This window comes from Lepidochelys kempii, chromosome 2 (assembly GCF_965140265.1).
Source record: "Lepidochelys kempii isolate rLepKem1 chromosome 2, rLepKem1.hap2, whole genome shotgun sequence".
Classification (NCBI taxonomy): domain Eukaryota; kingdom Metazoa; phylum Chordata; order Testudines; family Cheloniidae; genus Lepidochelys; species Lepidochelys kempii.
The window spans coordinates 222,098,472-222,123,776 of NC_133257.1; the positions used below are offsets into that span (position 1 = coordinate 222,098,472).

General features: G+C 41.1%; 1 protein-coding gene across 12 annotated transcripts in view; it reads right to left on the reverse strand.

Moving 5' to 3' along the window:
- PPP1R9A (protein phosphatase 1 regulatory subunit 9A) overlaps nucleotides 1–25,305 on the reverse strand; it is a 261,698-nt gene that overhangs the window by 13,549 nt on the left and 222,844 nt on the right. For 8 of the 12 annotated variants that reach the window (XM_073333895.1, XM_073333897.1, XM_073333906.1 and 5 more), the window contains 5 exons: nucleotides 19,369–19,526; nucleotides 18,453–18,753; nucleotides 6,947–7,043; nucleotides 6,771–6,848; nucleotides 1,058–1,256 (listed from right to left, as the gene is read on the reverse strand). In XM_073333895.1, coding sequence (XP_073189996.1) covers nucleotides 1,058–1,256; nucleotides 6,771–6,848; nucleotides 6,947–7,043; nucleotides 18,453–18,753; nucleotides 19,369–19,526 — 833 coding nt within the window. The remainder of the gene's footprint in view (nucleotides 1–1,057; nucleotides 1,257–6,770; nucleotides 6,849–6,946; nucleotides 7,044–18,452; nucleotides 18,754–19,368; nucleotides 19,527–25,305) is intronic. The other 4 variants (XM_073333905.1, XM_073333903.1, XM_073333902.1 and 1 more) reach the window with 2 other exon arrangements.

The window sequence follows — 25,305 nt, forward strand, 5'->3', positions numbered from 1 at the left end:
CACTCAGTGTCACCTTTATGTGCCCTATCTTTGCTCAATCCAAATCAGGTAATCTTGTCTTTCTTTCCACATAACGGTAAGTTTTTGTTTCCAGTCAGAGTTCTGCGATCTTGTAGATTCCTATGTAGGCCCTAAGGAATGGTAAATGCCCTTGAAAACTTTGAAAATTGCTACTGCATATGTGAAAAATTAATGTCACTTGGAGTCATGCTCATGAAAAGGAGGGTCAGAACCACTTCAGTTTCTTTTCCAGCCCAATATAAATAGTGACGTGCACAGGCTATAACAAGGTATATTCTGCTAGAGAAATATTTCCCACAGATGAAAACAGATTAAACAACACAGGAAAATTATGTACAATACATTTTAGGGCTATCATGCTGAAAGCTTTCATGCACATAGAAAGGAATCACAGAAATATTTTAAATAATTCATGTTTTTTACTTCAAATATCTTCAGAAATGGAATTAAATCTGATATCCAACATGTGCAACAGGCAGATTTGTTATTGTGGAGAAAAGGCAAATAACGGACAGTGAAGTTCGAAAGTGATCTCTTCCACCAACAAAAGTTGGTCCAATAAAAGATATTACCTCACCCACCTTGTCTCTCTAATATCCTGGGACCGACAGAGAGCTACAAAAACACTGCAAACAGTGTACATTATTGACATTTCTTAGTTTGCAAACATCTCACTTTGAGAGATTAAACAGAGTTTAGATACTCCCTCCCCTCAACAATCAGTCCTGAAAAATGCGGTAAAATATTTTAATACACAAATCTAGCATTTGTTCTGTGGATAAAAATGCTATTTTCCACTGCTGCCATTTGGTATGGTGCAGCACATCATACCTATCTTACTCATAATATACATCAAGAGAGAGAGAGAATAAAAAAGGTATATACCATCTGGAATGGTAGTGTTAAAAATGATGTGTTTTTACTGTACAATGAACACCATGCATTGTTTATTGCAGTATTACCACATTGGCTCTTTATTTCTCCTGGAGCATTGAGCTTCCCACATACTGGGAATAAGGTAGCTTTTGTTTTCTACCTTGGACCCTTTTTTAGCTGGACTTAGATTTTCAGAGGATGGTTCAGTTGAGCTGCTAGATGAAGGCAGGTTGCTGGAAGAATTGGATCCTCTGCCACTCTCTCCATACCATGTGAATGGTATGCTATGGGGGAGAGAGGAGGATCGCTCTGACATAGATGCATTGCTTGCTGAGCTCTCCAGCATCTCTCTAGTGGTCCTGTTTAACAGAAAGGAGCCAGGATCTGTGTTAGATTATAAAACTCAATAAACAAATTAATAATGATTTAAAATAACATAATTACAAAAAGAGCAATTACTTCTAAAAACATGGCTGAACACTAAAATAACTTGTAGGTATTGGCATTCTGAAAACATACCATTAGATAAAGGGAGAAAAGGGTAGTTTTTGAACTCAAGTTCTCTATATGTAATATCAGTATCCTGACATAAATCTTAAAGACTTTTCTATATTAAGTTTTTTTTAGGTAAACCTAATCAAATGATCAGCTTACCTTTGCTAAAACAAAAATAGAATTAATTGATTGTCATCATCGAGGAAAAGCTAACAGTTATAAGACTAAGGGTAAATTATTACCTCTATTGTGTCCAAGTGTGTTAGGTGTTTTACGGACAAGCTATAAAGTCTGGGCCTCTGCCCAAAGAATTTACATTCTAGAATCACTGGGGCTGCTGGGACCTAACTGAGGCCAGAATTTGGCCCACGGGGGTTGGCTATAATTTGAGATACCTTTTGAGCAGGATTTATGATAGCCTGTTTCAGAACTGAATGGTTCTATTGCTTTAAAATACATGTATTTAACTTTGCCCCTCGATCTCACAGCAAAATTCTGTATTTAGTTTCACCAGCATAGGTGCCAGAACTTGGGGTGCAGCAGCACCCCCTGGCTTGAAGTGATTTCCATCACAGAGAGGGTTTACAGTTTGGTTCAATGGCAATCAGCACCGCTACTATAAACATTGTTCCAGAGCCCCTGGCCACCAGTGTAAATCTGGCATAACTCCATTGGAATTAATGGAGTCCCCCTGATCTTTATAGTGGTGTCAGAGCAGGATTTTAGCCCTCGTCTTTCTTATGCTTTTTATCTGTATATGGTGGGTATATTCCTAAGGCCTTGACACTTCAAAAGGCTCTTCTTTCATGCATACATATCATTTTAGTTGGTTACCCTAAATTTAGAATAATACAATCTAGATCAAGAGGGCTCATTAGGGCTAAAGAGCAGACACATGGAGCTAATTATATTTTGTTGGGTGGAGACTTATTTGCGCTAATAAAATTTGGGTGTGTTTATGATGATTGTACAGAACCTAGAGACATATTTATTTTAAAAATTCAATTTCCAAATATCCCCATATATTAGCATGCTGCAGTATTTTTAAGAAGGGGAAGGAATACTTATCACTTCAAGCCTTCAAACTGATTTATAACCATTTACCTACTTACTAATCCTCAGCAGCTCTGTGAAGGAGGAAGTATTGCACCCATTTTACAGATAGAGAAACCGAGGCACAGAGAGGGTAAATGACTACCAAAGCAAGTTGGTGGCAGATGAGAACTGAACAGTGCCTAAGTGTTGTTTTTTCTGACCATACCATATCTCAAAGTACAGGCCATTCATACTAACTGAACTCTAGTACCAACCCAGAGAAATGCTGGACAAATGACCAGGTACATTTTTAAAAACACACAACTTCATATCGTAAAAAAAAGCAGCTTATTTAAAATACAGTAAGCAGAAAATGGATCAGCTGTTCTCTGGCTGGAGCAGACAAGCCTGATTGCTCGAGGCCAAATCTTTCCCATCCCTAGCCTCAACGAGTAGCCAGGTTTGGCATAAGGTCCACCCACAGCGGCAGAGCAGGAATCCCCCTCCCCAGTAAAGATGGCCATACACACAGTGGAAGATCAATCAGCCTCACTCTTGCTCCTCCCTTAAGCTCACCCCAGATCTTTCCCCAAATCTTGCTGTCCAGGGAAGAATACAGGTGTTCTCTACATTGCTGGGATGGATAACATGTAGGCTCATTCTGCTGCATGGGCAGGAGAACTCATGTTTCCTACCTGCATTGCAGAACTGAGGCAGTTCTGATTTATCTATGACCAGTGGTGGCCACGGAGGAGAGTACAATCTGTACAAATGCCAACAATGGCAAAATAGTACATGAAGCATGTGTCTGAAAAAAGGATTAATTCTATAACAATCAGTCACTCTACTGGAAATAAATCATTATAATAGAATGTTGTCATGGGATCGGTCTCTTGTGTTCAAAGAGCTTCCTCATCTTTGGATTCTAGGGAAAGCATCCTAAAGCTTTTGGATTGAAAGCAATCCAAAGATCTTGAGAAACAAATTCTTTAGAGTCAGAAACAAAGGAAAGTACAAGCAGTCTTTAAAACGTTACATAGTGATAAAAATGTTCCAGTTTACAGAAGTGTAATGAGAGTTGTAAAAGCTCATGAATTTTGAGAGAGGCAATATCAATCTTTGCCTTCAACAACTGAATCCAAAAGCAGGCATATTCAGCAGTGAAAAATGAAAGGCTAATAGAAATGAATGATCAGGTTATATTTCACTATTTACTGATTCTCAGTCTGCTCTTGACTATTTCTCACAGAAAGGAACAGATATTTTGTACAGTCAAATAAGAAAACAATTCTACTCTAGGGGTTATTTCTCACAGGCAAGGAAAGATTCATTTTTTTCCCTTTGGTTTATCATTCAAATGCTAAATAAACTCACTAAAGATTCTATATCTCTCACAGATACGCATCACTGCACACAGTTTTCTTTTACAAATTTCTCTTTTTCCCCAGAGACATACAGCAATATATAGCACAAGCTATACATAGCCTTAGAGAGGCACACAATGAGTCAGGTCCTCAGATGGTGTAAACAGATGTAGCTCCACTGATTTCAATGGAGCTGCAGTGATTTACCCCAGAATAGGACATGGCTAGCTACTCTCACTGACATCACTGGAAGTTGAGTGCACCAATCCAGAACATTATATTCAGTGCAACAATCCTCCTCTCAGATACAAGGTTAGAACTTTGGCTTAATGCTTGTAAAAAGTTTTAAGCTTATCTGTATGTTGGTTTTTCAGCAAAGTTCCACAAATCACTGTGTACATGCACAAGTCAAAAAGATATTTCTGCAGAGAATTCACAGTTGGATGAATTTATTTACTTTGATTGTTCATTTATATTATTGTTTTTCTTTTGCATTTGTGTTGCTTTCTGCAAGTTTTGGATCAGGTTATTTTTTTATAGTTTTTAGAATGTATTATTCTACCGTAACATTTCTGGCATTTAACTAAAAGGCTCACCCTTTCATGCCTGCAGCCATACTACCTAGGTCTGGGATCTGGTCAGAGCTCCTCAATACTTGCACAGGAGATCTTCAAGGAAAGTTCGCAAAGAGGTGTGGTGTTGCCACTTCTGGGTTTTTGAGTTTGAGTGAACAGAGGTGCTGAAGATGGTGTCTCATTAAGCAATTAATTCTAATATGTAATTTTCCTATGTATCTTCAAATTGTTATGAAGCTGTTCACTTTCTGAAACAAGCTGTTCTATCCGGCTGCTGCAAAATGTATTTAAGGTCTGCTGTCCTCCAACCCATCAAAGGCTGCTTTTCAGTGTTGTGTGAAACGTGTGTCAAGCTTTTAGGGTAAAGGGCCTCACATATATTTTATAGGGCAGTCGATTAACCACAGTTAACTCCCCAGGATTAACTCAAAAAATTAATTGCAATTAAAAAAGTTAAATCACAATTAATCACAGTTTTAATTGCACCGTTAAATAACAGAATACCAATTGAAATTTATTAAATATTTTTGGATATTATTCTAAATTTTCAAATACATTGATTTCAGTTACAACACAGAATACGTGTACAGTGCTCACTTTATTTTATTACAAATATTTGCACTGTAAAAATGATAAAAGAAATAGTATTTTTCAATGCATGTAATACAAGTATTGTAATGCAATCTCTTTATAATGAAAGAGCAACTTACAAATGTAGATTTTTTTTGTTACACAACTGCACTCAAACACAAAACAATGTAAAACTTTAGAGCCTATAAGTCCACTCAGTCCTACTTCTTGTTCAGCCAATCACTAAGACAAACAAGTTTCTTTACATTTACAGGAGATAATGCTGACTGCTTCTTATTTACAGTCACCTGAAAGTGAGAACAGGCATTCACATGGCACTTTTGTAGGCGGTGTTGCAAGGTATTTACATGCCAGATATGCTAAACATTCATATGCCTCTTCATGCTTCGGCCACCATTCCAGAGGACATGCTTCCATGCTGATGATGCTCATTAAAAAAAAATACGTTAATTAAATTTGTGACTGAACTCCTTGTAGGAAAATTGTATGTCCCCTGCTCTGTTTTACCCATATTCTGCCATATATTTCATGTTATAGCAGTCTCGGATGATGACCCAGCACATGTTGTTCATTTTAAGAACACTTTCACTGCAGATTTCACAAAACGCAAAGAAGGTACCAATGTGAGATTTCTAAAGATAGCTACAGCACTCAACCCAAGGTTTACAAATCTGAAGTGCCTTGCTAAATCTGAGGGGGCCGAGGTATGGAGCATGCTTTGAGAAGTCTTAAAACTGCAACACTGATGCAGAAACTACAGAACCCGAACCACCAAAAAAGAAAATTGACCTTCTGCTGGTGGCATCTGACTCAGATGATGAAAATGAACATGCATCGGTCTGCACTGCTTTGGATTGTTATTGAGCAGAACCCATCATCAGCACAGGCACACGTCCTCCGGATTGGTGGTTGAAGCATGAAGGGGCATATGAATCTTTAGTGCATCTGGCACATAAATATCTTGCAATGCCGGCTACAATAGTGCCATGTGAGCGCCTGTTCTCACTTTCAGGTGACACTGTAAACAAAAAGTGGGAAGCATTATCTCCTGCATATGTAAACAAACTTATTTGTCTAAGTGATTGGCTGAATAAGAAGTAGGACTGAGTAGACTTGTAGTCTATAAAGTTTTACATTGTTGTATTTTTGAATGCAGTTATTTTTACATAATTACATAATTCTACATTTGTAAATTCAACATTCATGATAAAGAGATTGCACTACAGTATGTGTATTAGGTGAATTGAAAAATACCTTTTCTTTTTTTTTTTTTTTACAGTGCAAATATTTTTAATCAAAAATAAATATAAAGTGAGCACTATACACTCTGTATTCTGTGTTGTAATTGAAATCAATATATTTGAAAATGTAGAAAACATCCAAAAATATTTAAATAAATGGCATTCTTTTGTTAACAGCGCAATTAATCATGATGAATTTTTTTAATCGCTTGACAGCCCTAATATTTTATATAGGTATGTGTGTGTGAATTATAATAATCTGTGTGTGCAACTTCCATCGTTGTCAATGGGAGCATAGGCCTATCTTGGGCATTATGTGGCTCAATCTATTTTTAGAGTATGAACACTTATTATTTTGCTATTTGTTAAAATATCCTCTCATCAGTGTCAGTTTCTTCTTAACAACAACTGGCTATAACAGGGATTCATGAAAGCTGGCCCCACGGGTATTACTTTATTTTAGCAATACACACAGGAAAGGTGGACTATCAGTGGTTTTATCTACTGGATAGCACAGTTTTGCCAAGGATTTTGGGATGAGACGGATTACATCTTTGTTGTTTTACCCATACCTGGTGCCACAGGCCACCCTAATGACTTCTCTCTCTTTCCATTTCTTGCCCTTGTGGGAACTCCTTCTCAAGGGAGCCCTATAACAAGATTAGAGACCATCAACAAATGTCATTTGAAACTTAGCTTTCCATCCCCTTCTAATAAAAATCTAGTTTTAAAATAAAAAAATGCTTACCCAAGATCCACAAGCTTTCGCTTTATTTTTTCTGCCTGCCCCATAGTAGGGCTGGTTGCTCTTGATGATTGGGGACCTGTGTGACCACCTACAATATCTTTGTATATGAAAAAAAATAGACATTATTATTTTATCTGATATTAAACAGTAACTCCAGAAGAGTTTGTGTACATGTGCATTTGTACATACATACACATTATATAGCTATATAAATAGTGGGGCATGTCATTTAATTAGATGCAACTACAGAAATAACGTCCCTTCTTTGAGAAGAAGTGGTAAAAATGATATAAGTAGTACCTCAATGAACTGCTTGGAAACTTGAGAGAAAGTACTGAGGGGAAAATGGGGGTGGGGGAGACTTATTTTAACTGGGTTTTAATGTAAGAATTTGTACTAACGCAAGCCACATATAAGGCTAATAAGGAGAAATATGAAAAAAGCACCATTTTAAAACTCCTGGAGGATCTATCTAATCTCTATTTTTGCAAAGAACAAGCTTTTGGGAGTATACTTTACTGTCAAAAATGGCTGTTGAATATCTGTTCTGAAAGACTCCAGCAGCTTTTGAGAACTGGATAATTTTTATGACAGGAGTGCCAAGAGATAATAAACTATTTTGTTTTCATGACTTGATTAAAGGAGACACTGTCAGCTTGTAATCTAGTCAATTTGTAAAAATGAGTTAAAAATAGCTTCCGTTTCTACACCTGCTCTGAGACCCTGTGGCAATCTCTGCCATTTTACAATCATATCTTTCCTCTCTCTGTTACTGTGTGATAACCCTAAAAAAAACCAAAAGGGGAAACAGATAACACATCCCCTATAGTCAAAACAGTGAAACTGACTATACAAAAGTGCTGTAAAATACTTAAAGCAAACAAAATGAAAAAAATATAGCAGTTAAAAAAATTTCACACAAATGTGGGTTTGACTGAACATGTCTCTAAGTATTCTACAGGGAATGAATGAAGGTCAGCCATTCGTTTCCTTAGGTTTCTTCGTGACTTTTACACTATAGTCTTACATCCTGATTCTGATCACATTTACACTGGTTCCACACTGGAACAACTCCATTGGCTTCAGTAGATATACTCCTGATTTCACTAGAGTAAATCAAGCTCTCAGAATTAAGAATAAATAAGCAAGCAAGTGTAACCCATACCTGCTTGGTGTGACACACCGTTCCCCTCTAGTGGCAGCTAAACCAGCTCGACATTGATGAGACTGCTACAGCTTTGGCTAAGAGACATGCGTCTTTTAGCTCATGCAGTAGAGGCTCACGCATTAAGATCCTAAGGTCCCAGGGTTTGATCCCGGCCGACGACGACCGGGGTCTGTTGACATTATACAAGCAAAAAACAAACTATCACAAGCACAGCTTTGCCCTCTAAGTCCCCTACCCTGCATGCTACTCATTCAAAGGGGCTTTTCAGAGGCACAGGGCTGCACTGGCATGAACAGCTTGCAGAATCACTAAGGGCTTCCTCAAAAATAGTTTGCTGCAGTGCAGCAACTGAGAAACTTAAATATTTTACACTGAAAATAACATGTTGGCATTTTTTGTTCATGAAACCCAATGCACAAGCAACCCATGAGGCAGATGTGGCAGGCCACGAAATACAACACTCTAAAAACAAGTTGTTTTCAGTGACCATGGTTTATGCTTTACATAAGGCATTCATGAAGGTCTGACACCTGGCCTTATGCCAAAACTGAAAACAAGCATCAAATTCCCAAAAGGGGAGCCAAAGACTATACTCCTGGCGGAATTCTGTGCCACTGCGCATGTGCAGAATTCATGTCCCCTGCAGATTTTTTTCTCTGCAGAAAATAGATTCTGCTGGACAGGTACTGCAGTTACACTTTTTGCCAACCAGAGGCTGCTGTGGCACCAGATCAGAGGGCAGGCAGCTGTGGATAGGGAGGAGGAAAGGCTACTTTCCTCACAGCACCCTGCCCACGAGATCAGGTGAGGAGACACAAGATATAGAGGGACGGACAGTGTGGGGTACATGGGGCTGCTGAGTGGGCCCCAGTTACATTGACTGGGGTTCAGAAGTAGGGTTGCCATCTCTCTAATCACACAAAGCCAAACATCCTTGCCTCGCTTCTTCCCTGAGGCTCCAACCCTGTCCTGCTCACGCCATCCCCCCTCCCTACATCGCTTGCTCTCCCCTACCCTCACTCACTTTCACCAGGCTCGGGCAGGAGCTTGGGGTATGAGTGGGGGTAAGGGCTCTGGGGTGGGGTCAGGGATGAGGATTTTGGGGTGCAGGAGGGGTGCAGGCTCTGGCTCCAGCAGGAGATGAGGGGTTTGGGATGCAGGAGGGGGCTCTGGGCTGGGGCAGAGGGTTGGGGTGCAGGAGGTGGTGCAGGGTACGGGGTGCGGGAGGGGGCTCAGGGCTGCGGCAGAGGGTTAGGGTGTGGGCTCTTGAAAGGAGTTAGGGTATTGGAGAGGGTTCCAATCTGGGGCAGGGGGTACAGAGGAGGGTTCAGGGGGTCTATGACAGGCTCCCTGCCTGCCCTGGCTTTGCACAGCTCCCAGAAGTGAATGGCATGTCCCTACGGCCCCTAGGCAGAAGAGCCAGGGGCCTCTATGCGCTGCCCACAGGCACTGCCCCGGAGTTCCCAGCCAATAGGTGCTGTGGAGCCAGCATTCGGGTGGGGGGGCAGCACATGGAGCACCCTGGCTGTCTCTGTACCTAGGGATCACAGGTACATGGTGACCACTTCTGGGAGCTGCGCAGAGTCTGCCTTAGCCCCGCTGCACCGCCGACTGGACTTTCAGCAGCCAGGTCAGCAGAATTACCAGGATCCCTTTTTGACCAGCGTTCCAGTCGAAAACTGGAGACATGGCAACCCTATTCAGAAGGGCTAGTGGTAGGGACACAGGAGCTAGTGGCGTGACAGCATTGAGCCATGGGCTGTTAAGTGGGGGTGCAGGGCATATGGGGATAGGGGTTCAGGGACACATGGAGATATGGTGGCTGAATGGGGATGCAGGTCTACATGGGAACAGAGGAGTGGCTGAATGGAGGTGTAGGGACATGGGGACGGAGGGGAGGAGTGGTAGCTGAGTGAGGGTGCAGGGATATATGGGGATGGGTGTGCAGGGACACACTGGGACAGGAGCAGATGTGTCTGACTCAATGAGAGGCTAGGAGTAACCAGAGTCTGCATGGGGGAGGCTCTCCATCTCCCTAACAATCCCTCTCCTCCCGCTGCCAAAAGCATTCCATACTTCTCCCACCCACACCCAATAACCCCCCCCCCCCCAGTTCACTCCCAGGCTCCTTCCCAGCAATTATTTCCCTCTCCCTCAGTTCTTCCATTACCCCTAACTCCTCCAAGCCTTTCCACTGCTTTTGAGGGGTGTGGGAAATATGGTTCTGTATTGTAGTTTAAATGAATATGACTCAAAGTTCTCTATTAATATCCCTAGTAAGGAATCTATTTGTCAAAAAACATTTCCTGCATCTTTTTTGCTGTCTGCATTGTTACAGACATACTTGCTGACAGGTATTTTGAAATAAATTACAAAAATAATTGAAACTGGCCTGATTATATTGTTATTTTGACAAATAAAATATGCAGAATTTTAAAATATTGGGCATAGAATTTTTAATTTTTTGGAGCAGAATTTCCCCAGGAGTAAGAGTGGTAGTACACAAAGCAGCAAAACACATGCCAAACTCTCTTGAGCAGCAATCCATCCTACAACAAAGGCTGATGAGACTACTATGCAATTTTTACCCCAGTGTACAGAAAATAGTTTTAAGGTGTCTCTTTTGTCTTTATTGTGTATTCTTGTCAGTTAACAGTTTTAAACTTTTCAGATTCTCAGTGAAAAGACTGTGCTGTGTATCCTTTAGCATTAGGAATTCCCAGACTAGTCCCCTTATTTTATCACTATGATTTAAAATCAGAATAAAACTGAACTGAATGAATCTACAATGTGTGTTGGGTTTGTGACAGGCAGTCAGGAAAGGGACAGAGTGAAAACACCAAAACACCAGCTACAAAACAGGATCAAATCCAGGTTGATATTCAATCCAACATTCACTTTAGTTTGAAATCGTGTCCCGATTTTGAAATGTTTTTTGCTATGTATGGAGAAGCCCAGTTTGTGCATTAGAATATCATCTATATCCATAACTCAAAGCAGAGAAACAACCTGGGATAGAGGTTTTTTGTACATTTTTCATTATTATAACAGAGTGCTTTGAGGATCTACCATGAAGAGAAGACAGTGAAAAAAGAAAGAGAGGAAGAAGAGCAGAGCTGAAACGATTGGGGAGACAAATACTATGAAAGTTGTGAAACATACTTCAATTTTTTTAAAATAAAATATTACTAACAACTGAAAAACAAACATGGCTTTGCTGGATTATATATGTTTTGCGGGCAGTCCTGTAAAACCCTTATTTATTTCCATAGGAAACAATAAGACTATTTTGGTGAGTTAGGATCTGCAGATAAGGATTTACACTGGTAATAAATTAATTCTAGATTTTAGAAGGAACTGGTCTTTTGCTAATTTAGAGTATACAAGAAATAGCCCCTTTTCACTCCATCACATATGTGGAGCTTCCCTACCTGCCTCCTGACTTTCAATCTTGCTGCCTGTTCACCTTCCAGAAGGATTCTCCCCCACCCCAGCCAACAGATACAGTAAGGGCCTTGACACAGTTCTATCGATCTGGCACAATTTATTCTGTCAGTGCTTTCTGTGTATACTGAAAACGTGTCTCTTTCTGAGAAAATCAGATGTTTCAGAATAGACTGAACTGGCACATTTTAACAACTTCCCATGTTATCCCTCCCAAAACTACCTGCCCTCCTCCTTGATAATAGGTTCATGAGGGCCTTGCATTCTGAAACTGTGAAATGGACAAGCCTTCTGAATGGAATACAGAAATGAACTGCCTACTTGTGCAATTGTCTGGCTGTCCCTGGCATCATGCAAGAGATATTATAAACTAACTAGTTTGGATATAAACAGATTGACTGAAAAGGATTAGATTGCATGCCATTATCTCCCAATAAATGTGCATGCCTGGATCATAATGCTGGAAGAACGTAAGATTGGACACACTGAGTCAGACCAATGGTCCATCTAGCCCAGTATTCTGTCTTCTGACAGTGACTGATGCCAGATGCTTCAGAGGGAATGAAAAGAATAGGGCAATTATCCACTGATGCATCAGCTGTTGTCCAGTCTCAGCATCTGGCAGTCAGAGGTTTAGGGACATCCAGAGAATGGTTTTGCTTTCCTGACCGTATTGGCTAATAGACATCAATGGTCCTTTCCTCCATGAACTTATCTAACACCTTTTTGAACCCAGTTATACTTTTGTCTTTCACAACATCGCCTGGCAACAAGTTCCACAGGTTGACTGTGTTGCATGAAGAAATACTTCCTTTCGTTTTAAACCCACTGCCTATTAATTTCATCAGGTGGCCCCCTAGTACTTGTGTTATGTGAAGGGGCAAACAGCACTTCCTTCTTCACTTTCTCCAGACCATTCATGATTTTATAGGCCACTATCATAACCTCCCTTAGTTGTCTCTTTTCCAAGATGAACAGTCTGAGTCTTTTTAATCTCTCCTCATATGGAAACTGTTCCATATCCCTAATCATGTTTATTACCATTTTTAATACCTTTTCCAATTCTAATATACATTTTTGAGATGGGGAGACCAGAACTGCACACAGTATTCAAGGTGTGGGCATACCATGGATTCATATAGTGGCATTATAATATTTACTGTCTTATTATCTAACGCTTTCCTAACGGTTCCTGTCATAAATATAAAGGGAAGGGTAAACCCCTTTGAAATCCCTCCTGGCCAGGGGAAAGCTCCTCTCACCTGTAAAGGGTTAAGAAGCTAAAGGTAACCTCGCTGGCACCTGACCAAAATGACCAATGAGGAGACAAGATACTTTCAAAAGCTGGGAGGAGGGAGAGAAACAAAGGGTCTGGGTCTGTCTGTAGTCGTCTTGGCCGGGGACAGAACAGGAATGGAGTCTTAGAACTTTTAGTAAGTAATCTAGCTAGGTATGTGTTAGATTATGATTTCTTTAAATGGCTGAGAAAAGAATTGTGCTGAATAGAATAACTATTTCTGTCTGTGTATCTTTTTTGTAACTTAAGGTTTTGCCTAGAGGGGTTCTCTATGTTTTTGAATCTAATTACCCTGTAAGATATCTACCATCCTGATTTTACAGGGGGGATTTCTTTATTTCTATTTACTTCTATTTTTTATTAAAAGTCTTCTTGTAAAACACTGAATGCTTTTTCATTGTTTTCAGATCCAAGGGTTTGGGTCTGTGGTCACCTATGCAAATTGGTGAGGCTTTTTATCCAACATTTCCCAGGAAAGGGGAGGTGCAAGTGTTGGGAGGATTGTTCATTGTTCTTAAGATCCAAGGGTCTGGGTCTGTAGTCACCTAGGCAAATTGGTGAGGCTTTTTACCAAACCTTGTCCAGGAAGTGGGGTGCAAGGTTTTGGGAAGTATTTTGGGGGGAAGGACGCGTCCAAACAGCTCTTCCCCAGTAACCAGTATTAGTTTGGTGGTGGTAGCGGCCAGTCCAAGGATAACGGGGGTAATATTTTGTACCTTGGGGAAGTTTTGACCTAAGCTGGTAAAGATAAGCTTAGGAGGTTTTTCATGCAGGTCCCCACATCTGTACCCTAGAGTTCAGAGTGGGGGAGGAACCTTGACAGTTCCTAACATTGTTAGCTTTTTTGACCTCCACTACACATTGAGTGGATGTTTTCAGAGAACTATCCACAGTGATCCAAGATCTCTTTCTTGCGTGATAACAGCTAATTTAGACCCGATCATTTTGTATACATCGTTGGAATGATATTTCCCTATATGTATTACTTTGCATTTATCAATATTGAATTTCATCTGTCAGTTTCTTGCCTAGCCACCCAGTTTTGGGAGATTGCTTTGTAGCTCTTTGCAGACAGCTTTGGACTTAACTAACTTGAGTAATTTTGTATCATTTGAAAACTTTGCCACTTCACTGTTTACCTCTTTTTCCAGATCATTTATGACTATGTTGAACAGCACTGGTCCTAGAACAGATGCTTGGGGGACACCACTATTTACCTCTCTCCATTCTGAAAACTATTTATTCCTGTCCTTTGTTTCCTGCCTTTTAACCAGTTACTGATCCATGAGAGGACCTTCCTTCTTATCCTATTATCTACTTACTTTGCTTCAGAGCTTTTGGTGAGGGATCTTGTCAAAGGCTTTCTGAAAGTTCAAGTATACTATGTTCACTGGATCACCCCGGTCCATATGTTTGCTGACCCCCTCAAAAAATTCTACTGCATTGGTGAGGCATGATTTTCCTTTACAAAAGCCATGTTCACTCTTTTCATACCAAATCATGTTAATCTATGTGTCTGATAATTCTGTTCTTTACTATATTCCCACCAATTTGCCCGGTACTGAAATTAGGCTAACCAGCCTGTCATTGCCAGGACTGCTTTTGGAACCTTTTTTAAAAAATCGGCGTTATATTAGCTCACCTCTAGTCATCTGATACAGAGGCTTATTTAAGTGGGTTACACACCACAGTTGTTAGTTCCGCAAATTCATGTGTGTGTTTCTTCAGGACTTGTCACTAACTAGAATGCTACACAACATCCATACAGGTGTTTTATTAAACCAGTCATACACAAAAAATATATTTGTATAACATTAGATGAATAGCAAATAATATATTAGTAGTTTATGATCAAACAGTGATTTCATAGATGTTTAAGGCCAGAGGAAACCAATATGATAATTTAATCTGACCTTGTGAATAACATCCTGCATATTTTCAAATATCAAAAGACTACATATTGGTCCTGGAAAATTAAGATTTCAATTTGTATTATTTCCTTTATTATTATAATTAGGGATGTTATTTCTCTGATAGCACAGTAGCACAGAAATCTAAGCCAATTAAACAATTATACTACATTTTCCCTTGGTGGCAAAGGAGATATTTCTAAAAATACTGGGGCAAATTTTCTGTGCTCATGATTCTATTTAAGTTATTGGAGATGTGCCATTCCCATAAGTGGTGTAATTGGCCCCAAGGACCAAATGTCTCTTTGATAATCTGTTTTGATCATGTTGTTTGGCTTTTTAGTATTTTGCTTAATGTTTTTAATGTTTTAATCTTACTTTAACTGGGTTTTGGCTGGCTGGTTTTTTAACGCCTAGTCATTTTGAAGGGGGCTGCTTTATAAACAAAAGCCCAGATCTTCAGCTACAGCTGAGTAGTACACAGTGTAATTCAGGGAAAGCACTACTCTAACTCACATCCACAGCTAACAGCACCAAGGAGCTGATAGAGACGCCCAGGCCTAGCTCTTCCCAGAACCACACTTCCGAAGCCAGCAGCAGTAGGGTAGGAGAAGTAGCTTTACAGAACCAGAGGATCCGTCAGTAACCACATCTGCTGTCTTTAGAGTTGGGATGCTGATATTGCTGTACAAAATGGCCACACCCCAAAAGAGAATCTGAGCTAGAACTATTCTAAAAAAAATTAGAAACTTAAACATAACTTTGGAATGTAATCTCTCTCATTATGTTGTAACTGCTTAGAGCTATGGCTTTTCATAACACTTCAGACAAATACTTGAAAGGTGCTATGTTCATTAACCAGAGTATATAGAATGGTGTGATATTACAGGTTAAGTCGATAGCCACTTACCTACACAGGAGCGTGCATGCACATATGAGTACTCTCAGTCGCTAAAACAAACCCAGCTCAACCCACACCACAAACACAGCAAGAGAATCTACTGTGTTTAGTTACTGGCCCATTTCCTGTACAATAAGAATTTTTAAGACTAGTTAATAATCAATTAAATGCTATTATAAAGCAGTCACTGGAACACCGGCTGCGAAACACTTGAGGAAATCGCTGTACTGGAGAACTTATTAAATGTAAATGTTCTGACTGAAACTAACTTGTTCTACTTTGATTTTAACATACTCATTAAACTCTAGTTACACACAGAAGCACTGGCTGTTCATATAATGTTCATAGTGGGAAAAGCATATCACCTCTGTATCAATTAAATATAGATTAGTTCCAGGACCTACAATGCAGGGAGAGGGCACTGAGTGGGCTTCAAATCCCCTTGTTACAATTAATGATGTCATTAAACACATCTAAAAAGACAATAGTAAAGAACAAAGGAGGGTTTACCATGCAAGTGCATATTCCACTAGATTTTGAGATCTAAAACCACCAGTTTCAGTCAAGTTTTCATCAAGTGTAATTCTCACTGAGGTCATGCAACACTTATGATTTCACCAATGAACATATTTACACAGAACTACAGTTTTTTATCAGCCGAGATATTGCACTCAAGCTTGGGATTTTATTCCAATTTATCAGCTATCCCACAATTAGAGTACCATACACAAGGATATATCATAGGACTTTCTGGTGTCAAGTTCAGAATGCTGACATTAGGGTTTACCTTTTCCAAACCCAGTATCTTGGTAAGAACCTGTTGGAGAGGGCCTTACTATCTATCATATTATGAAGGGGGAAAACTTGACTCCTAATAAAACAATGGCAACATTTTTCAGCAGCAGATCAACAAAACCAGAGTAAGTATTTATTTTTAGTTAATTTAATTCAGTGAGTGTCTTTTATGAAGATGTTAAAGGTCCAGTCCTAAGTCCTTATTGGACAGAATTCCCATTGACATTAATGCTAGTTTTACTTGACTAATGATTAAGGAATGCCCAGATCTAAGTAAACAGAGACATTATAAGTTGAGATGCCTAAATCAGACACATTGGCACTACACTGGAGTTGGAAAAGGAGTAGCACTTTGTACTATACTGTAGTTTTCAAAGTGCAGCACAACCAAACTAATCTTTGAAACATCTGCGTGAGCTACAAAAAATGCACTGTATCATTATCCCTATTTTACATCTCAGAAAACTGAGTTAGAAAACAGATGACTTGGCCAAAGCTTCGTAAAAAGCAATTAGAAATACTAAGTTTAGAACAGAGGAGTTTCTGGTTTTTGGTCTCTTGCTTAATTCAGAAGACCACATAACCGCTCATCTATTAACAAAACTACAACATCTATGCTATGCTCTTCTCAGGGGTGAAAGTAAGTTAAAGGACTTACCGGTATGCCGGAGTCCTGAGTGGGGGTGTGGCTTCAACTGGAAGAGGCGTGGCCTCAACCGGAAGAGGCAGGGCCTTAAATCCCCGGGCCCTTTAAATCTTGATTTAAAGGGCCCGGGGCTCCAGCTGTGGTACTGGTGGTTGGGAGCCCCAGGCCCTTTAAATCACCCCTGAGCTACCAGCTGCAGAGGCGGCTGGGAGCCCCGGAGTTCGGGGGTGATTTAAAGGGCCCAGGGCTCCAGCTGCCGCTACCGGAGCAGAGCCCCGGGCCCTTTAAATCACTGAGGAGCCCTGGGGACTCCTGGATGCCACTGCTACCCCGGGACTCTGGCAGAGCTTTAAAGGGCCTGGGGCTCCGCTGTGGTAGCAGCTGCTGGATTCCTGAGCCCTTTAAATCCCCGCCTGAGTCCTGCTGCCCGAGCCCTGGGGTAGCGGCGGCCGGGCTCCGTCGGGAATTTAAAGGGCCCCGGGGCTCCAGCCGCTGCTACCGCCCCGGCCCTTTAAATCCCCTCCGGAGCCCCACCGCCACTACCCTAGGGCTTTGGCACCAGGACTCCAGCGGGGATTTAAAGTGCTGGGGCCGTAGCAGCAGCTGGAGCTCTGGGGCCCTTTAAATCCCCGACAGAGCCCCGTCGCCGCTACCCCAGGGCTCGGGCAGCAGGGCTCAGGCGGGGATTTAAAGGGCCGGGGCAGTAGCAGCAGCTGGAGCTCCGGGGCCCTTTAAATCCCCGATGGAGCGCTGCCGCCGCTATCCCAGGGCTTTAAATTGCCATCTGGGAAAGCCGGTCCCGGAACGGTGCACCGGCTCTTGCCGGTATGCCGTACCAGGGCGTACCGGCTTACTTTCACCTCTGGCTCGTCTACATATAACCTCCACCGTGAAACACAAGTGCCAATATCCAACCCACAGATTTTGAGTTAGTAACAGTTTGCACTAGTCTGGTATGCTCTACTCCTTTTTGAATTTTGAAATTTGAAATTTTTGAATTTTGAAACTTTTTGAATTTTGACTGTTTGAATCTTTTACATTTTTAAATTAAAAAAACAATAAACATGGGGATAAAAATTCAGAAATACTTCTGTGATTTCCTCCTTCCTTTTTTCAACCATCTCAAGGGGAAAAAGCGGAAACAATTCTGGTCTTGACTTAATCTGTGTCCCTTCTACCTACCACCAAATGAAGAGAACTGCTAGCTTCCGACCAAGGTGTCTAAAAGAGGTTTTGAGAATAGGGCCCATTAGAGACTTAAGTGCTAATAAAACAAGAAGAGTGCACCACATAAATGTAAGTGAGCAAAGTGACGCACTGACTCATTTGTAAAAAATAATTATACCTTCGTCTTGTAAAACATTCCTGTTGGTTGGGTGATGCAAAGGAGATGTTTCAGAACTGTGACTGGATTTTGAAGGAGAGGAAAGTGGAGTGTCTCTCCGAGCATAATGGGAAAGCACACCTCCTTTGTGCTGCTGTCCTCCTTCTTGGTTTTCAGCTACGTTGTCAAATGAGAAGGCTGCACTGCTACCCACTGGGGAGAGGGAGGAAGCACCAGAATCTGATGCTGGTGAGGATGCTCTCACACATATGGGCAGAGGTGATTTTGAAATGTGCATGGGACTACTGTAACTGTCTGAAGGCTGTGGGTATAAGAGATTATAAAGCAAGTTATGCCATTTAGCAACCAATTAGAGCAACATTTATTTTGAACATGCAATCCTTTCATTTAACAACAGTTTGTAGAGCCGTCATATTTTTAAGCAATATTCTAGTAAGTCACACTGTTACCTTTTATATCACACATAGGTGTTTCATACTAATAATCTGCTTACAGGTTCAAGAGTCAGGGTCAGCAAAATCCAAGAGTAGATATTAAATTAACTGTCATTCACACAGAGAAACAAACAAATGCAGGATTCAAGTTCGCTTCTCCTCCCACATAAGTTAAATGACCCGCTATGCATAGTGCTCGTTGTTAGTTCAAAGGGGGAAAACAATGAAGTGACCTACATAACAATAGCATAATACATGAAAATAAGACAGAAATTCTGCTGTTCCTGTGAGAAAAATGGATGTGCTGCCTCCAAGGCAACAGGACTTGCACACTGTTCAGACTGTTATCCAGAATATGTTGGCCACAGATGAATACATTCTACCTACACTAAAATGAAAGGATGAAGATACAGGATGAAACAAATTACAAGGGTCATCTAGCACATCATCCTATGAATAAGAGAAAGCGAAGGCCTGCTCACCTTTCGTTCAAGGCTGTCCTCTCCATCGGTCGAACTGATACTGTCATAGAGCCTTGTTCTAGTAGGTCTCTGCCGTTTATTCCTTACTGAAAGCTGGGCTCGAGTTTTCAGTGCTTTGGAGTCTAGCCTCTCTGTTTCTGGGACTGCTTCGTTGAAATCTATGAAAACAGGATTCAAAGACATTTAATAACATTCTTTGGATAAAATTAGCAATTTAACTCTTGTCAGATTACACACAGGCCTGATCTGCAAATGTATGTTCAAATGTCATGCACTTTTGCATGCCTTATTTGCATGTGCAATCACTGAAACTGGCCCTACAAATTTATGATATGAATGTAGAAAAAGCCAGGTATTTGCATAAGCTATTAGCAAATCTACAAATGCAATTTCAGTAACTGTGCATGGATATTAGGCACAAAGTTGCACACATTGAAAAATCAGACCCCGTAAATCAGTGCAATATTTTGTAAAGTCGTAACAATCAGTCATAACATAATATAACAGTCATAATACAAAACAATACATCATCTCATGGTGTCAAATACATAAGTGATACGTAATGGGGTGTAAACTAGACCTACTTACACTAACTTAGACTCCCTCATATCCACTCTATCCACATGCAAGGAAGTCCACACCATTGTAATTTACATAACTAAGAACAGCAAGAAGGCGTATATTAAAGTAACCTTCACCCATCTTTAATGTACACCTTCTTCCAGCTCCTTGGCAAGTAAATTACACCAATTTAGACTCACAGGGCCAAATTACCTGCCCCTGGCCTGGTCCTTTTTGGCCACTTGAGCACTGCAAAGAGGTTGGAATCTGGCCACAGCTCGTCCATTAATAATTTCTCTGGCAAAGGGGAATTTTCAACTGGCATAAGAGCTCGATTTGCCAGTTGCTCAACCCAGCCACCTAAAGGTAGAAGAGCAGGATGATGGCAGGGCCTGTGCAGCTTAAGAATCAGAAAGCCGTAACAGATGCTGTCCTGTGCCAAGTTGATCTTGGCTCAGGAAAGAAGCTGCTCCCTCATGTGTGGGTGTAAACAGGCTAATGGTATCTGAGCATAAATGACGTCTGAGTGAGTGTAAATGAGTCTAACCTACATATAAAACTTATGAATTGGCCCTTATGTTTAAAAGAAACTCTAAGAAGACATTTCTCCATGTTGCAAACCTTTCTAGGGATTTGGCCAATTGTGTGTGTGTATACACAGTATATCTATGTGTCTGTTCTATAAAATGAGGAATCTGATTCATCAGACTGTTTTTAAATTCCTGCTGGTATGCAATACAATTCTGAGAGTTGCAATTTATTAGTCAACTCAATAAAAGAAAGGAGGTGGCATGACGGAGGAATCCTGGAAATTGAAGGAGTTTGGTTTCCAGGTTTATGTTATGACAATACAAGCATGGCAATTGCATTCCCAACCCCATCTGCTCTGTGAACAAAAGCATTTTCTTAATGATCATTACCAACCACAGCTGCTGCTTTATGCCTCCCTGCCCCCTTTTGAATTGCTCCTCTCATCACCACACTGGATCTTCCCGTCTTATTCAGAACTCTTCCAAACATCGGAAGCCTTCTAAAGCAAAAAAACCAAATAACCCCCAACCAACCAAAAAACTAAACCAAACCCACCAGCACCCTAAAACCAATAGTCCTAGCACAATGGGGATTTAGGGTTACTGTAATATAAAGACATCCTCATCCTCACGTAGCCATGTGTCATTTGCTTCTTACCTTTCTCTAGTAGGATTCTGGAGAAGCCAGTCTTCACTCTGATCATCCCTTTAGCACAACCTCCTTAGCCACTTACAGGAGTTGACTGTTTCTGACCTTTCCCCCAGTAAAATGACTTCATAAGGTCATCAAGCAAGCTAATGTGACAGCTTTATGGGAAAACCTCAAGAGGTTTGAAATACAATTTCCATGCAAGAAAATGTCAAAGGTATTTCCTGAGTTTTGTCATGACAACACAAATAGAATGAAATGAATCATCTCAGGAGGGCCTATGAAAGGCCCTCTGTACCTTGCAAGCATTGCTTTGGCCTCGTAGGATAGAGGCACAGATGAATTGATCTTACAGGTGTGCCCATATGTGAGATGGAGGGTCATTTTGTGCCCATGTTGAAAAGCTGACAAAGGAGTTGCTGAAGATGGGCCATGAGAAAGACTCCTGGATCTGTCATTATGCTGACCAAGTGGCCCAAAACCCCCATGCAGGGTAGTAGTAGTTGTCCGATCCCACAGAGAGGAACAGCTACCCTAGAGAGCTGAATGCAGGTTGGGGAGGTGAACTCCACCACCCAACCCCTGTCAACCTCTCTGTACAAAGCCTTACCACTTGGGATTTTTACAGGGAGGGGTGAATTTCACCAACAGTCCTTATGAAGAGATTACAGACACATAATTATTAACACAGATAAAAAGAACTGGGTACCAGTACCCTCCCATCTTCCCTCCTCTCTTACACACATGTGCGTGCCTGCCTACCATGAAACTCTGTCAACCTAATTGTCAAATGGAAATGGAAGGCTTGCTCTTTTAGACCTTCTCTCTTCCCTCGGCCATGGGCTGACCTACACCATATCTGGAGCACATGCTCAAAAATAACATTTCACAAAAAATGGAACAATGAAAGAACTACATTTTCACAAAAGACAAACCTGGGCTCAAAAGGTGATCCGCCCAAAAATGCCTTATGAACAAAGTGTATTAGTCAGCTTAAACTTAAATACATGACTCTCTCAACAAATTGTGTTAACAAAATTGCACTATTTCTAGAAAGCTTTTTATCTTTCACTTGAAAGAGGCCTGAATATTTTGGGAAAGAGTAATAAGATGCAATCAATCTTTTAAAATTTGTTCTCTTATTGCATGCCAAGAAAGAAAATAAATTCCTTACAGTTTCAATTTTCCCTCTCCCCACTAATCTCTCAAGCACAATCTGTATTAGAATCCATAAGCTTACTATACTCCTATATGTACAGTGCAAGAGTTGTGGTTTTGTCAATTACTGAGATTACTTTCTGGGACAAGTTCCAAGTCTGCATAGCCAAGTTGGTGAATTTCCCAATTTGATATGCTTATAAAGACAGATAACCACCACAGCATTCATAACACTGTATTTAAATGTATATTTTTCATACAACTAGATAGTAACCAGGTGGAAATCTTGGCTGGGATAAACTGGTTCCTGTTCCAACCACTGCCGATCAGAGATCAGCAGAGGCCAAACTGTGCAATTCTTGAATGAGACACAAATATTTTATATACACAGAACTCAGTATATTAGTCTTTATTGTGTGTGTGTGGGGGGGGATGAGCACCTGTATATCTTGCAACTATTAAAGTGGGGTGAGTGTGTGTGTATGGCTTTGGTCAACCCAGTATGGCCATTCTTATGGCAAATCCTAAGGTACTTAACTAATTTTTTCTACTCAGGCACTCTCCTACTGAGATTGATAACAGTTTCCAATCTGACTAAGGACCTCAGGATTTGAGCTACAGTGAATTGCCTCAAAGCTTTTCAATAGATTTTCAGACCTTCTATACTGGGTTACATTGCACTAACCTTCGGATATACCAAAGTTATCAAGTGATCTCAAGTAGATTATCACCTCCTCATTTTCCTATGCTCTATTTAATTGGGCAGGAGAGATGTTATCACTATCCCATAGGGAGGGGTAAAAAGCAATCCTTAGCACCATCAAGACACACTGAAACTGTAACATTAAGCAAGGTCAGCCGTGTAACTCTTTGTGCATTTCTCTGAAATAAACCACAAAGTGGCTTGGGGTCCTCCTCTTATTATAAGCAAACTTATGAAGCTAGTTGAAAATTTCACCTTCTACAAACACTGGAGTAATATGAAGCACTTACAGAGTCACACAGTCTTGGAAGTGATAATGGGAGCACTATTGATTTCAAGGGTATAAATGAAGAACATGACCCTGCAAACCCTGACTCATACGAGCAGACCCATTGGCCCTGCCTACACTAAAGAAATTTACTTTTCTATATGAACTTTTCTAACCCCCGGGAAAACTTGTAAAATACCTCATACAAAAGTGCTCCAACTGTCTTTAGTTTGCTCCAAAAACCATTTTCATTAGACTCGCTTTCAAGTCTAAGGACCATTTCAATATAAGGGGTTTCAACATGAACTGGTTTAGTGCTAGCATGGAGGGAAACAGCTCAACTAGTGCCTGCTGCAGTTCCTTAGCAGCTGGTTGTCTTTCAACTTCTCCCCAAATCCAGTGTTTCTGCAAGTTGTGTTAGGAAGGAGAGGTTACTTACCTGTACAGTAATGGGAGTTCTTCAAGTTGTTTTGTCCCTATGGATGCTCCACTTTAGGTGTGTGCATGCCCATGTCCTTCTGGTCTGAGACTTTTGTCAGCAATGTCCACAGGAGAGCAGGTGTGCTCTACATCTCCACGCGCTCCAGACTGAGGGCAGAAAGGGAGAACCAGACTGCTGCTACTCCAGTTCCCTCTCAACCCTGATGTTCAGCAGGCAGGGATTCCAAAGCAGAGGGGAAAGGAGAGAGGGTAGCAGAGCACTCAGACAAAACATCTCAAAGAACTCTAGTTACTGTATAGGTAAGTAACCTCTCCTTTTTCTTTGCATTATTGTCCCTACGGATCCTTCACTTCAAGTGAATCCCAAGCAAAGCCTCAATTATGGAGGATGGTGCTGAAGAGGTGGATTCAGTATAGTCCAGAGAACAGCCTTCCCCAAGGCTATGTCTGCTCTGGAAGCATGAACGCATAGTCCCGAAAGAAGGTGTGCACAGATGACCAGGTAGCAGCTTTCGGTATGTCTGTGATGGGTATGCTCTTAACTAGAGGTAGAGGCAGACGGTGCCTGGCAGAATGGGCCATCACCTTAGATGAAGGGTGCACCCAAGAAGCTTCATAACAGGCCAACATCCATCCCGATACTGATTTAGATAGTCTTTGCGTAGAAACAGAAGCTCCCTTCTGCAAAGGCAACAAAAAAATCTAGGGGAGGTTCTACATGGTTTAGGTAGGAAGTGAAGTTAGGGACAAGGAATCACTTTGTCCTGGCAGAATACTATGTATGGAGGATCAGCTGTAAGCATTCCCCATTCCTCTATCCTGCTGGCTGAAGTGATGGCTATAAGAAACGATGTTTTGAAGAATAAATGGAGAAAGGAACAACTCCCAGTGGGTACAAAGGGTGTTTCCCATTAGGTATCAAGAAGTAGAATAAAGTCCCAAAGCAGGGTAGGCTCTCTAACATGAAGGAAAAGATTGTTCAAGCTCTTGATGAGTGTCTCAGTGGTAGGATGAGCAATACTGAAAATCCTCAGAGTGGTAGATGAAAAGCTATAATGGCAACTAGGCTGACTTTAAGAGAGCTCATTGACAAGCCCAGCATTTACAAATTTAGCAGGTAATTGAGTGAGTGAGGTGAGACTCAGATACAGATAATGACCATGGGGTGCACCAGGACTGGAAACATTTCCACTTCTGCAGGTAAGTCTTGTGGCAGGTTTCCTGTTGTTCACCAGCACAGTCTGTAGCTCAAGAGAACAGACTCTCTCTAAGCCCCAGAGTATTGAGGAGCCAGACTTTGAGATGAAGTGAGGAGAGTCTGGAATGGGTTATGGTGCCCAATTCCTATGTCTGCTGTCAGAGGGAGGTGAAAAGGTGACCGGAGAGACAGGTAAATCAGGTCCCAAAACCATACTTGCCTCGGCCAGGCCAGTGATATGAGAACGATTACTGTCTTTTCTTGTCTTAATTTGATGAGGACCCTAAGAAGCAATGGTGTTGGGGGGCAGGCATATATCAGAGTTCAAGAACAGGAACGAGGACAGCATCTCCCAAGGACTTGTGACCATGTCCTCCTCTTGAACAGACACACCAGCATTTCATGGTAGGTAGCATCACAAAGAGTTCT